This window comes from Triturus cristatus, chromosome 11 (genome assembly GCF_964204655.1).
Source record: "Triturus cristatus chromosome 11, aTriCri1.1, whole genome shotgun sequence".
Classification (NCBI taxonomy): Eukaryota; Metazoa; Chordata; class Amphibia; order Caudata; family Salamandridae; genus Triturus; species Triturus cristatus.
The window spans coordinates 1,119,547,875-1,119,561,996 of record NC_140594.1 but is presented as its reverse complement, the minus strand read 5'-3'; the positions used below and the strand labels follow the sequence as shown (position 1 = coordinate 1,119,561,996).

At 43.3% G+C, this 14,122-nt stretch overlaps 1 protein-coding gene across 2 annotated transcripts in view; it reads left to right on the top strand.

Moving 5' to 3' along the window:
• The window catches only part of LOC146786147 (cytochrome P450 2J6-like), a 70,325-nt gene that overhangs the window by 46,625 nt on the left and 9,578 nt on the right, over window positions 1-14,122 (top strand). The window contains exons 7-8 of one of the 2 annotated variants that reach the window (XM_085635652.1): window positions 11,123-11,310; window positions 13,692-13,845. In XM_085635652.1, coding sequence (XP_085491778.1) covers window positions 11,123-11,310; window positions 13,692-13,700 — 197 coding nt within the window. In that variant the 3' untranslated portion in view covers window positions 13,701-13,845. Of the gene's footprint in view, window positions 1-11,122; window positions 11,311-13,691; window positions 13,846-14,122 lie in introns of those variants that run through there. The other variant, XM_085635651.1, reaches the window with a different exon arrangement.

Sequence of the window (14,122 nt, the reverse complement as noted above, 5' to 3'; positions counted from 1 at the left end):
CTGGTATAAAGGGACACGATATCACAGGTCACAAGTAGTTGCCCACTGGGGTCAAAAGGTAATTGATCAATCAGATTGATGGTTTGCATCGTGTCACGTAAATATGCTGCGGTGCTCTCTGCCAGTGGTTTAAGGAAGACATCCACATACTTGCATAAGGGCTCAAGTAGGGATCCGCATCCTGAGACGATAGGACGTCCCGGTGGGTTATGCATATCCTTATGAATTTTGGGTAGGGTGTAGATTGTTGATAAACGGGGATGTTTCTGATTCAAGTAATCAAATTCCAATTTGCTTACAAAGCCTTCTGCATATCCTTCAGAAGTGTTCTTAAAGATTTCCTTTGTCAATTCAATGGTTGGATCTGACCGCAGTCTGGAGTAACTCACCCCATCTTGGAGCTGCCTCATGATCTCCGCTTTATAAGATGCTGTATTCTGGATCACAATGGCACCACCTTTGTCGGCTGCCTTTATAACGATCTCCTTATTGTTCTTAAGTTTTGTTAATGCAGTTCTCTCCAATTTACTGGTGTTTGGGATGGTATACTTATATGTTGACAACAAATTCATTACCTCGGTTAGTACCATGTTCTCATATGCCAAGATTTTACTGGTCATTGTATTAGAGGGGGGAACAAACGTAGAAGGGACCCTGAGTCCTGTAGCTGAATCTAATGGATCAGATGTCGAATGTTTAAAGAAATATCTCAAACGAATTTTACGGAAGAAGCTATGTAATTCAATCCTTGTAGAAAAGTTGTTTGGTTGAGACGTGGGTACAAAGGATAACCCCTTACAAAAAATTCGTTGTTCATGTTCATCCAATGTGTATGATGAAATATTTATCACTGGGCTCTCCTCTTCTACCATCTGTAGACCTTGCGTCGTGTCGATATTTCTCCATGATTCTCCGGTTGGAACCGTACCTGTTTCCCCGTAGTTGCTCGGCCCCTTTCCCAATTCGTTGTGTTGGATTGGCGACCTCTCTGCGCGCCCCTCTGCCAATTCCCCCGTCCCCTGGGGGGTCTCCATTGGCCCTCGCCTAAAAAAGAAGGGTAGTAGCCTTGTGGGGGGTACCAGTTGTCTCGGTAACCCTGGTCAGAACTGGTAGATGGTTGTTCGTGATCGCTTTCAGAACTTAGTGATGAATCCGAAAAAGTGGTGAAGTTTCTTCTACCTCTGTAGGAACCTCTACCCCTACCCGTGAATCTCCCCTGGGTATCCTGCTTATAATAATCCTCGTTGAGATAAGGATAAGTATTCTTTTTTACATAAAAGCGGATATCCTTCGATAATTTATCCAATTTCTTGCCCTGAGTCGTAGTTTCGAAATCTTTCAGGGATTTGGTTAAGTTTGCCAAAGCCTCCTTGGCATTAGCTAAGGTTGAATCCCCTGCGATTTCTTGTTTGAGGGAAGCGATTTCTCTTGAAAGTATTTGTACCTGCTCAGCCGCTGTTTCAACCCCCAATACCATCCAGTGGCGAGACGCGTTATTCGGCACAAAGCTGAAGCCTTCCTTAAACTTAGGGATATCAACAAAAATCGCAGGTTCGTTCCTGATCTGGAGCCCGACAGGTATTACATTAGCCTGGAGATATTTCGTAAGTAAGTGACCATGTAAACGGGTTCGAATGAGCTTCTTTTCAAGGCGTTCCAAACGCGCCACCTTATCATTCAAAGTGAAATCAATATTCGGAGTGTCAGAGGATAGAAATTGATTAGCAGGGTCCAATAGCAACTGATTAATATACTCCTCTGTGTATGAAAGGGTCTCACTCTCTGTCATTTTAGTAAACGGTGAAAAATCACTCAAAAGACCTCGCAGGTGTGCACCTGCTCTGAAGTAGTTACAAAAAGGGTCAACCCAAAATCACTGGGACCTGGGTATAGAACAGTATAAGAAAAACTGGTCCCAGTACATAACAGAATGTACAAATAACATTGATAAACATTTAGACAGACACTAAAGAAAGTTCTAGTGGTATTTTAATCACACTGAACAAGCATAGGCATGTAGCCAATTCCAATCTTTAGATACAATTATTAACAAAGATTACTGAATGTGCCCCGAAGCGGGGAGAAGAGGGAGGGAGGGAAGAGATTTGGTGAGGTTAGTGATTGGGTGTGGACTTTCAGGGAAGAAGTGAAAACGATAATATATCCATTTAGACAACAATCAAATTGGTTGGCATTATTCAATTAATACCATATATTGCATGTTGAATCCATCATAAAATACAATGTAAACACAATTTGGACAACGCCATGTAGTGATGGTACTGGCAGTGTTGTGATGTCGACGTTTCGACACCTATCAAGGGGTCGAAACGTCGACATCACAACACTGCCAGTACCATCACTAGTACATGGTGCACTGTGATTTCTTGTTGTACATGGCGTTGTCCAAATTGTGTTTACATTGTATTTTATGATGGATTCAACATGCAATATATGGTATTAATTGAATAATGCCAACCAATTTGATTGTTGTCTAAATGGATATATTATCGTTTTCACTTCTTCCCTGAAAGTCCACACCCAATCACTAACCTCACCAAATCTCTTCCCTCCCTCCCTCTTCTCCCCGCTTCGGGGCACATTCAGTAATCTTTGTTAATAATTGTATCTAAAGATTGGAATTGGCTACATGCCTATGCTTGTTCAGTGTGATTAAAATACCACTAGAACTTTCTTTAGTGTCTGTCTACATGTTTATCAATGTTATTTGTACATTCTGTTATGTACTGGGACCAGTTTTTCTTATACAGCCTCTTAATCATGGCATCTGCTTCAGTGACATTTGATGTCACCACACATTACCTACGTACAACACATTAGTAAACAGTACACCCAAACTGACACAGGCAGAATGGAGTTTGCAATGTCAAACCCATACATCATTTCCATATCACCTTCAGCCCATTCTTGCAAGGTGAAGGGAATCTGTGCCTGCTGGTATTATGATAACAAGTTTTACAATGTCAAAAAGCACTTCCACTGGTGTGAACCAAACAATTTTCAATTTAAGAAAGCCTCTCAATGGCTTGTTCCAAAATATATAAGTGTGTGGCCAAAGCTCTTGCTGATGTCTTCTTTACCTGTGCAATGAAGAGTGCAAGATCAGAGATATCGTAATGACATATTCTCCAGTATTTAGAGTGTCTTTCATAGATTCACATGCCTGAATGATTCCCCGTCGTCGGAGTGGGAGTCCCACGGTACATAAAAAAGCAATAATTATGCATATATTAACCCAAAAACTTTGGTAACACAAAACTAGGAAGTAAAGTAGCCTAAGCTACAAGAAAAAAACCTTCCACACTTATGACTATCCAAGTCATTATGTACAGTCCAAACTGCAGCCAATCAGGCGACAGCACCCACCAGAATGTTCTCCTCAGAGGCTCAGGCTCTCAGATTTTGTACCGCATGTTGTGTGTAGGGAGTCTCCCTGAGCTCTGCTCAGTACTTCACAGTTTTTTCTGGTTTCTTGCTTATCTTCAAGATGTCATCTTCTAAAAGGTCTCTCTTTAGGCCTTGTGAATCTTGTGGGAAGCTCCGGCTATTCCCAGAAGACCCCCATAAGAAGTGTATTTACTGCCTCTATCCGGATCATGAGGTGAGGGATTGTAAGATCTGCAGGACCTTCCCTCAGAAGACCCTCAGAGATAGAGAAGGGCACCTACTTCTGTGGCTACAGAAGATCAAGGACAAGGATAACCCTTGATCTGAGGTGGAAAGTGTAGCCTCTGGTTCATCTATGTCCTCTAGAAAGAGGATGGCTGAGGAAGACTTATCATCTCCTGGGGCTAAGGTGTTGAGAAAAGTCCAGCCTGCTAAGGGCTCTAGCTTGCCTTCTACTTCCTCTTCAAAAAAGGCTTCTCCACCTTCAAAATCTAAGCCTGCTACGCCCCCGAGAAAGTCTGGAAAGTCTCTGGCATCAAAAAGACTTCCTGACAAAGATTTACCTCAGCAGAAAGCTCTGTCGTCGACGGCGTCGTCGACGGCTCCTTTGTCGACGATTATCATCGTCGACGCTACTTCTACGTCGACGGTTACCTTCTCGTCGCCGAGACCCAAGATGATCATGGCATCGGCTTCTTCTCCGTTGACTCTGGTCTCCATGTCTGTTCGACCCATCTCGTCGGCGAAGGAGATTTCATCTCTCGTCAGCGCTCCGTCGACAGTAAGGATTAAGAAGATCTCGTCGACAACTGCTGAGTCGACGGCCACCTCGTCGACAAAGACTTCCTCGTCGACCGACACCTCGTCGTCGAAGCCTACCTCGTCGTCGACGACTGCCTCATCGACGAAGACTGACTCGTCGTCCACGAAAATTGCCTCATCGGCGAAGATTGCCTCGTCGACGACGACCTCCTCATCGACGAAGATTGCCTCGTCGACGGCGAACCTCTCGTCGACGAAGACTGCCTCGTCGACGAAAACAGCTGCCTCGTCCACACTCACTTTTCTGACGCCAGCTCCATCGACGACGATCTCGTCGACGGCACACTCGTTGACGCCTCTTTTGTCTTCCTGCATGGATTTACAAGTTTGGTCTGCAACATCGGCTACTGCTTCCTCCGCCCTGCCTACAACGGCGGCTTCTTTACTACAACGTCGTGGCTCCTCATTGGAAGCCCTTTCCCCATTGAAGTTGCCTGAGCAATTATTAGATTCTGAGGAGGAAGAAGAAGAGGAATCAGGAGAGGATGATAGATTTCGCAATGCTAGGAGTCCGTCGTAATTGTTTATAAAATACCAAGATGACGACCAGGAGGAAGAACCTTGTCCGGAGTCTCAAGCTCCAGCTCCTGTCACTGTTCCCACAACACAAATGCCTTTGGACTTGATTAATAATTTGCAATATATGTTGCAGGACTATTACCGTAGTTTTCCTCCATCTGAATCAGCGGAGTCTTTTCCATCCACACCCATGCCAAGGGTTCCTGTAACTCCTTTACGATCTCCTAGACCACCTTCTCCAGTGCCATCTCAACATTCCCATGATGCCAATACAACAGATGATGACAGGGAAGAGGGAGAGGTGGATGATCAGTCTGTTCTTTCGGAGTGGGACGAATACCAAATTTAAACCCCATCACCGTCAGCTCCAGCTCCCGTGGACTCTCCTCCTGTGAATATCGGAGGCTTTCATCTCCTTATGGAGAGGGCAACAAAGAGGTTTCTCATACCTATGGAGACAAAGAAAGATGATTGCTTTCTTTATGATTTTAAAGACCAACCACGGAAGCAGGTCAGGACAATTCCTATCATAGATTTCATTTGGAAGGAAGGGTTGAAGATCATGGCAGCACCAAACTCTCTTCCTGCAGTCTTGCCTCGGTTAGACAAAAAATATAAAGCGCCGAGTGATTCACCTGCATGCCTTATCGGCCAGCCGACAGCTGATTCTGTCATCGCACAAGCGGCGCAGGGACGGGCCAGGAACCCCTCTTCGCCTATAACAGCTCCGCCAGACAGGGATGGCAGACGGATGGATTCAATTGGAAAAAAGGTTTCCACTATGGATGCGACGACTGTCCGTGCTGCAAATTCCCTAGCCATATTAGGGAGATACGATAGGCAAATGTGGTCCGACATCTCCCCCTACATTAACATGCTGCCAGAACCTTCCAAGTCCGAGGCCTTGAAGATTTTACAGGAAGGAGAGTGTACCTCTGCGGAAATCATTGACGCAGCCGTGGATGTTGCATTCACAGGATTTAGGCAGTTAGCGGGTGCAGCAGTACTGAGGAGACAAGGTCGGCTGAAATCGACATCTTTTCGCCAAGAGGTCCAAACCAAGATTATTGACATGCCGTTCGATAGGGAGTCACTATTCGGCCAACATGTTGATGAGGCCCTTCAGGCTATTAAAAAAGACACAGAGACAGCGAGGTCTCTTGGTAGCCTGCAATTTCATAAGTCGTCCTTTCATGGTGCCAAAGGACGTTGGTCCTTCTCCAATAGGGAAGGTTACAATCAGCAACGATCTTATCAAACCTCTCACAGTAATCAGAGGTTTCAACCCTACAGACAGCAATCATACGGTCAGCGAGGTAACTCCTACTCGCAATCAAGAAAGAAGCCATCCTATTGTGGACGGGATTCAAATAAAAAACAATGAGATCCGCCAATTGCCACCATCTCTGCCGTTACCCCAGTCAAAAATTGGAGGAAGAATATCCTACTTCTACTCGAACTGGTCCACAATTACAACAGACAAGTGGGTTTTGGATATAGTGGCCAGAGGCCATGCTCTGGAGTTCATAAAGATTCCCCCAAATTCTCCTCCAAAAGGACCACCTCCTGCTCATTTCAAGGAGCTTTTTTCCCAAATATATCTGATGATTCAGAAAGGAGCAATCGAAAAGGTCCCTCCTTTACAAAGAGGAACAGGATTTTATTTGAGATTTTTCCTGATTCTAAAAAAGTTGGGGGAATGGCGCCCCATTCTCGACCTTCGCACCCTCAGCAAATACCTGAAAAAGTTATCCTTCCGAATGTTAACACTTCAAGAAATCCTCCAATTGCTTTCGGCGGGGGATCACATGGCCACCCTCGACCTCCAAGGCGCTTATTTTCACGTACCAATCCTACCCAGACACAGACAATTTCTACGGTTTAGAGTGGCTGGCAGAGACTTTCAATTCAGAGTCCTTGCGTTTGGACTTCGTTCAGCACACCGTGTATTTACAAAGTTCCTAGCACCAGTGACCGCACACCTTCGTCTACAGGGCATTCAAATTATCCCTTACTTGGACGACTGCCTTATCAAGGCGAATTCTTTTCAAACCGCAAACGCACATGTCCAGAAGTGTCTATTACTATTCCAATCTCTGGGTCTCTCCATAAATTTCGAAAAGTCTCATCTGACTCCATCACAGAGAAAGACTTTTCTGGGAGCCACACTGGACACTCGGCTGGCTCTGGCTTTCGTCTCAAAAGAAAGACAACTCAAGATCTGCAATCTCGCTCGCTTGTTGCTGTCAAAAGAGTGCATTTCAGTCCGTTTGTACAAGTCCTTCCTAGGGATGATTTCTTCTTGCATCCCTCTGATACCCAACTGCCGTTACAGAATGAGGCCATTGCAAGAGGAACTCAGCCTTCAATGGCTCCAGATTTCGGGGTCTTTCGAGGACATCATTCGCATCACTCCTCGGATGCGAGAAGCCTTTCATTGGTGGAGCCAAATAAAGAACATAAGGGAAGGATGTGCTTTTCTGGTCGAAATGCCGGATTTCACAATAACCACAGATGCTTCCCTCGAGGGATGGGGGGCACACCTTCAAGGAATGACAGTCAATGGCAGATGGACTTTCCAGAAAAGGAAGTGGCATATCAATCTTCTGGAGTTACAAGCCATTTTCTTGGCTCTGAAGTCATTTCGAACCATCATCCGAGGAACATCAGTACTAATTCGAACGGACAATACTACAAGTATGCATTACTTGAACAAGCAGGGAGGGACAAAGTCAGCCCTACTATCTAAACAAGCTCAAGAGATTTGTGACTGGGTGATTCGTCACAAGATCAGCCTTTCAGCCATTCATGTTCCAGGGGTCGCCAATGTTCTAGCGGATTCCCTCAGCAGGTCCACAACATCCAACCACGCGTGGGAGCTACATCAACCAACAAAAACAGAGTTTTTCGAGAGTGGGGGCGCCCAGATTTAGACCTGTTTGCAACCATCCAGAACCGCAAATGCCCATCCTTTGCAAGTTGGGTTCCCCACAAAAATTCATGCGGAAATGCGTTTTCGATGAACTGGTCGCAGATATATGCCTACGCCTTTCCACCGATTCCGTTGGTTCCACGAGTTCTCCGCAAGATCAAGAAACAACCTTGCCGCATGATCCTCATTGCTCCCAGGTGGCCTCGCCAATACTGGTTCACCGAACTTCTCCTCCTCTCGGAGTGCGAACCCATTCAGTTTCGGCCAATACCGAACCTTCTGTCCATCTAGAACGTTGAGATTAGCGGCATGGCTCCTCAACACCTTGAATTCGCACATCTAAATATTCCTGCGGACTGTCAGGAAGTTTTAGCTAATGCTCGAGCACCTGCTACTATTAATACTTACAAACTAAAATGGAAGAGGTTTTGCATGTGGTGTCAATCTGTAAATATCCACCCTATTCATGCAAAACCAGAACAACTTTCACCATTCTTTCTTCATTTGGCTAGATTGGCCCTCTCCCATTCTACTTTGAAAGTTTTCTTGGCGGCAATTTCAAGGTTTCGGCAGGATGGTTCTAATTCTTTGTATTCAAATAGAGTCATTCAGCAATTCTTCAAGGGGTTGTTTCGGATGTTTCCCCCTATTCGACGTCCACCTCCATCCTGGCACCTTAATGTAGTTCTTACGCAACTTATGCGGCACCTCTTTGAACCTATGCATAAAGTGGACTTGAAGTTCCTTTCTTGGAAAGTTTCTTTGCTATTGGCTCTGCCATCAACAAGAAGAGTCAGTGACCTCCAAGCGTTCACTATTAATCCACCTTTCCTGCAATTTACATCGAAATCTGTAGTGCTACGCACTAATCCCAGCTTCATGCCAAAAGTTCCTGCGGACTTTCATCTTAATGAACCTATAAGACATTTTTCCCAAATCCGCTCACAGCTGCGGAAAGGGTCTTGCATTCCCTTGACATCAGAAGATGTCTCAAGTTCTACTTACAACGGACAGCAACGATACGTAAATCAGACCAACTGTTTGTAGCATATGGTAGATTGCGCCAAGGACATCCTGTCTCCAAACCAACCATAGCTCGTTGGATTTCTGCTGCAATTTGTTTATGCCATGAACAAGCGGGAAGACCGTTGCAGGCAACCCCAAGAGCGCACTCTACAAGAGCAATTTCTTCATCTACCGCTCTTTTTGCCGGTGTGCCTCATCAACAGATCTGTAGAGCGGCAACCTGGTCCAACAGACACACTTTAGCAAGCACTACTGTTTGGAAGCCTCAAGCGATGCAGATGCGTCAGTGGGACAAGCTGTTCTCTGCAATCTTTTCAAATAAGGTGAGCCTCTGTTCTCCCTCCTCCACTATGCTCTCTTCTATGAGACGCTTATTCCATACTGTTTTGTTCTATATCTTGAAATTGTTCTGCATATGTTCAGCGCAGATGTTTTTATATATGATTATACATTTTGGTGGTGTGTATTTACTATGGTACATAAGGAGCATCTTATGAGCATTATGATCTGTACTGCTATCTACTCTGATTCAGGCATGTGAATCTATGAAAGACACCCTAAATACTGGAGAAGAACAATAGTAATTTACCTGTAATCTGTGGTTCTCCAGGATTGGTGTCTTTCATAGATTCACATGCAACCCGCCCACCTCCCCTCAGTGGCTATTTAGGCTGTTATACTTTGGTTTCACTCCTGTGCGAGAAAATCTGAGAGCCTGAGCCTCTGAGGAGAACATTCTGGTGGGTGCTGTCGCCTGATTAGCTGTAGTTTGGACTGTACATAATAACTTGGATAGTCATAAGTGTGGAAGGTTTTTTTCTTGTAGCTTAGGCTACTTTACTTCCTGGTTTTGTGTTACCAAGGTTTTTTGGTTATTATATGCATAATTATTGCTTTTTTATGTACCGTGGGACTCCCACTCCTACGACGGGGAATGATTCAGGCATGTGAATCTATGAAAGACACCAATACTGGAGAACCACAGATTACAGGTAAGTAACTATTGTTCTTCTTTACAAAACATTTTACGTGATCTACTGCCATGTAAGGAAATAGAGACCTCTATGTAGCCTTCCCATGAATCCTTAATTTCTTTTTTTTAACTATGTTTATTCATTTTCTAATATATGTGCCAGGATACTGTCCTGGGTAATATTGCACTCTACAAATCTGTACAACGTGTAACATGTGACATGACGTGAAGTGACATAACGTAACATAACATAGCATCATGCATGTTATACTTATTACGTCACGTCTATACTTGTATCACACATTTTGAGTAGCCTAGTCATCCCTCTCAGAGCAGAACTTCAAGCTGCCCTTCCCCTTTAATCCCTAGACATTTTTGGGTCCCCCCTCTGAGTAGAGTTCACTACCCCTCTCGCCTTGTTTAGTCAGTGACAATCAATCTGTGGATCCACTGTTGCCTAATGATGCAGTTTTCTCCCATGCCGGACCATAGGAAGTCCTCCATCTACCCCACACCTTCTTACATTTTCTTCAACATCTTCTACCCTCATTCACCACTGACATGCTGACTTTCCTTGCTTGCTAGGGTAATCATCCAAAGTCTAAGAAGAATGAGTGCTCCTCATGTCCAACAAAAACAGAAGCACATCATTTTCAAACACATTATCCTTTCTTGTAGCAGCTATGTTACACTCCAAACTCCAATTGGAACCAATAATAAAAACTGTAGAGCGCTATCGTCCACTCATTATCCCAATCTCCCTCCAAATTGCCAGAGGTGACATCTGCAACTCTAAGTAGAATGTCCTGCCATGGGAGCTTTCCTGTGGCATACCAAGAAAGTATTTCAGGAAAACTAAGGAAGTTAGTAAACTCTAAGTCCTGCAGCTGTCTGCAATTTATGTCCACCTCATTCATTTGAAAGGTGGCATTGTAAAGGCACAGGCCCTGTTGGGCCTCATAGGTGACACTGAAGATCCTCTTAGAGATTAAATTGCTCTCACAGTTGATGCACAGAAAGCTCTTCATCCCTGTGTCGATTCTCAGGTATTATTGAAAAGGTCAATGTTGAATAAAGATCATTTCACACTCAAAAGACGGAAAGGGTTTTACTGGGCAACTCTGTCTTGTAAGAGGCAGAACAAATAGGACCCTCCATCTCCCAAATATGCTTCTGTAAAAATGGAAAAGGAAGTGGCTTGTGTTTTAGAAAACCAACATTTAAATGCTTAAAGATGAGCACCGGTGCCAACTGGATTGGTGCAGGGTACCTGTGAATTTGGGATGGGACTAAAGGATATTAGCATCATTTACATGTATTAGAGGCATCAAACAGCATAGAGTGCCTAGTTTCCTAGGGTATGTATATCTCGAATTTCACAGGACTGTCATATAAACTATTTTGCTCTTTTCCTGTCATAAGCTGTAAATGTCTCTTCACAGAGAAAGTGCAGAAGGAGTTGGACACTGTCCTAGAAGACTCTCAGATCATCCAGTATGAGGACCGGTTGAGACTTCCATACACCAATGCTGTGATTCACGAGATCCAACGCTATAGCAATGTCACATCCTTTGGGTTTGTGAGGCAGGTTGTGAAGAAGACCTCACTGCAAGGATTCAACATTGAGAAGGTACAGAAACACCAGCACTTTGTAATGGGGTAGGTGGGAAGGTGAAGCAACAATATCACTTTAAAAGACAAAATGGCATGAACTGTAGTGCTTTTCATTCAACAACGCTTGCACTCACAAGTGTTGTGAATTCATTTACAAAGCAAGCAGATGCTGAAAGGATTACTATCCACAAGGTATTGACATGAAAGCGGTGGTGGTTTACTGATGGCACAGAGTGGTGTTCTTGCACACAAAGGCACAGTTCTATTTTGAGATGTTGTGTTTCATTTCTCACTTCAGGTCTATTCAGATATAGAATACTGAAGGTGCATATATAGCATTACCATTTTAGTCACTACAAATACTCAAGGCACATCCAGAGAACCAATGAACTTTAGATTTCTTAAGGTGTGGAGTCTATCAATGTACCTAGGATATTTTTGCTTAAGAAAGTGAGTCAGGGTTTAACAAGATCTATAGGGTTATTGAACATGATACTGCTGCGCATGAGGTTATTTTCAAACAGATGTGGCATTCAGAGACAGCGAGGCAGTGCCAGGCTGGATATCAAGATCAGCCTCGGCAAAAAACAGGTCAAATGCGCCCCACCATGCAGAAATTGACAAATAGAATGGGGTTTAGGGGTGCATGGTTTAGTCATGGTTAGCATTCCCTCTAGCCCACAGCCTAATGGGAAATTAAAAAGTGGCACAATGACCAATCATGTCCTTCTGCCCATGTAGAGTATCAAAGATTATGGAAACATTTGTCTAATGGCTATACGTTGGTCATCCAATGGACTGCTCAATGCACTCCCTTCAGAGGACCAATGCAGATTTAAGATGGCTCATCATAAAGGCATTACCTTGGCCTATCAAGTGCAGTCCTCAGTGAAACACATTGCAGAGTCCACTGTAGGGTATGTATATTGCAGTGTTTTCAGTGGTTAAGAGGAGATCGTTATGGCTGGTTTACACAGGTTTTGATGTGATTGCCCAAGTATAGCTTTGACTCTAGTAGATAGGCTCATTATTTTGCTTGGGGACTCGAGAAGAGATAATTCAATGCATTTATTGAGTACTCACAGATTACTTTGCTGATTTTGTAATCTCTTGGGTGCATAGATCTTGTTCCATGCTACAAATTGTGACCATAAACAGGAGTCTTCCTGACTAAATCACACACAATCACACAATTCATGTCATTTACTATGCCCGCGTTAATAAATTTCCCCAAGACTATTTTGTTTTCTTCATCATTTTTCATTTAAATCAATTTGTTATAAATCATAATATAGATATATTTTAACCCAACACACTTCAGGATCTAATTACTCCCTTCTTCAGGAGAATAATATTTGATATCTACAAATACAGTTCAATGAGCACCATGCTGATAACATAAGTAGCATAATACAATCAATAGTTTTACAATACGAAACTCACCACCATGCCAAAAAACACAGTGTGTATTTCAGTTGTTTGCATCCCACATACGCTAACTGGCATATCCAGTTGTGCATGCCATCAAACATTCCAATCTTTTTGTGTAGCCACATATCCATTTTGTTTTAAATTGTAGAATGTCACCCTTATATCCAGTATAGAAATAACCTCCTTATCATACATCTCTATTGTGTCTTCTATAGGATACTAACCCAATATAGCTTCTAGAAGGGTATTTTAGCAATTCCCATGTAATTTACTCACTACTCTGTCACAACCTGCATTACCATGAATTAACAAAGTTTACCCTGACATGTTTTGTTGAAAATGAATTTTAATTGCGAAACATAATTCATAGTGTCAAATAAGATCTACTTTGACGCTTTACAAAAAGCTATATTTGTAATACCTGGCGTTGTATCGAATGAGATTTCCTGATGTTACTAAGAATTACTAATCAAGAGAGTAATATCTATGTCTACATGTGGATTAAATATCCATGATCAATCTATATATCCTTCATAAACAATTTGTTTTTATGTTAATGGCAACCATAGGTATCAGAGTTTCAAGCCTGGTCAGAATATCCCACACCACTTACTTTTCAGATGTAGTTTAAAATGAATTGCCAATATAATAAAAGAGGGAAAACCAAGGCTGTATAATGTCCAAGGGCCATGCCAGATAGAATTGGGTAAATGAGAAATAGGGAAGCGAGAAACACAATCCAGGCCCGTGCAGTCTTCTGTCTACAGCTGGGTGCCCAGTACTGCGAGATTCCAGATGGGGAAGCCTTGAGTCTATAAAGAAGCCAGGAACGTAGGTATATACAAGCCCAACCACCTCTAGAATAACAGCGGAGGAGAGCATGAGTAATGTTGCAATATTGTAAGGCACTCACAGTAAAAACATTACATTTGGTATTTGTTACTTACCATCCTTCCTCCAATGCAGCTTCGATGATCATGGACTAATATCGTGGAGCCTTCCTTATTGACCAACAAAGAGGAGAGATGGCAGGCTCCACTGTGACCCTACAGGAGAAGAGGTACCCACAGCAAAGACAAAACTCTAACTCTCTAACAGCAAAAGGAATGACACATGAGGTAACAAAAGAAAAGGAAAAACAAAAGGAGGAGAGAGGACCTTAGCAATATGCACAGATGCTAGGCCCCGAGGAAGTACATTCCTGGTAGTCTACTTAGCCAGATGAGTTAAAGGTGACTACTCAAGAGTAATGGGTGCAGTGCTTCCCCAGAACATCTCAGTTGAAATATGCAAAGCAGCAAAGTAGAAGACACAACATGTCTTCTAAAACCTATATTGCCTTGATGTAGAGGCAAAATAAGAGGCAGCTCTTGTGCTGTAAAATCATTTAGAATTAG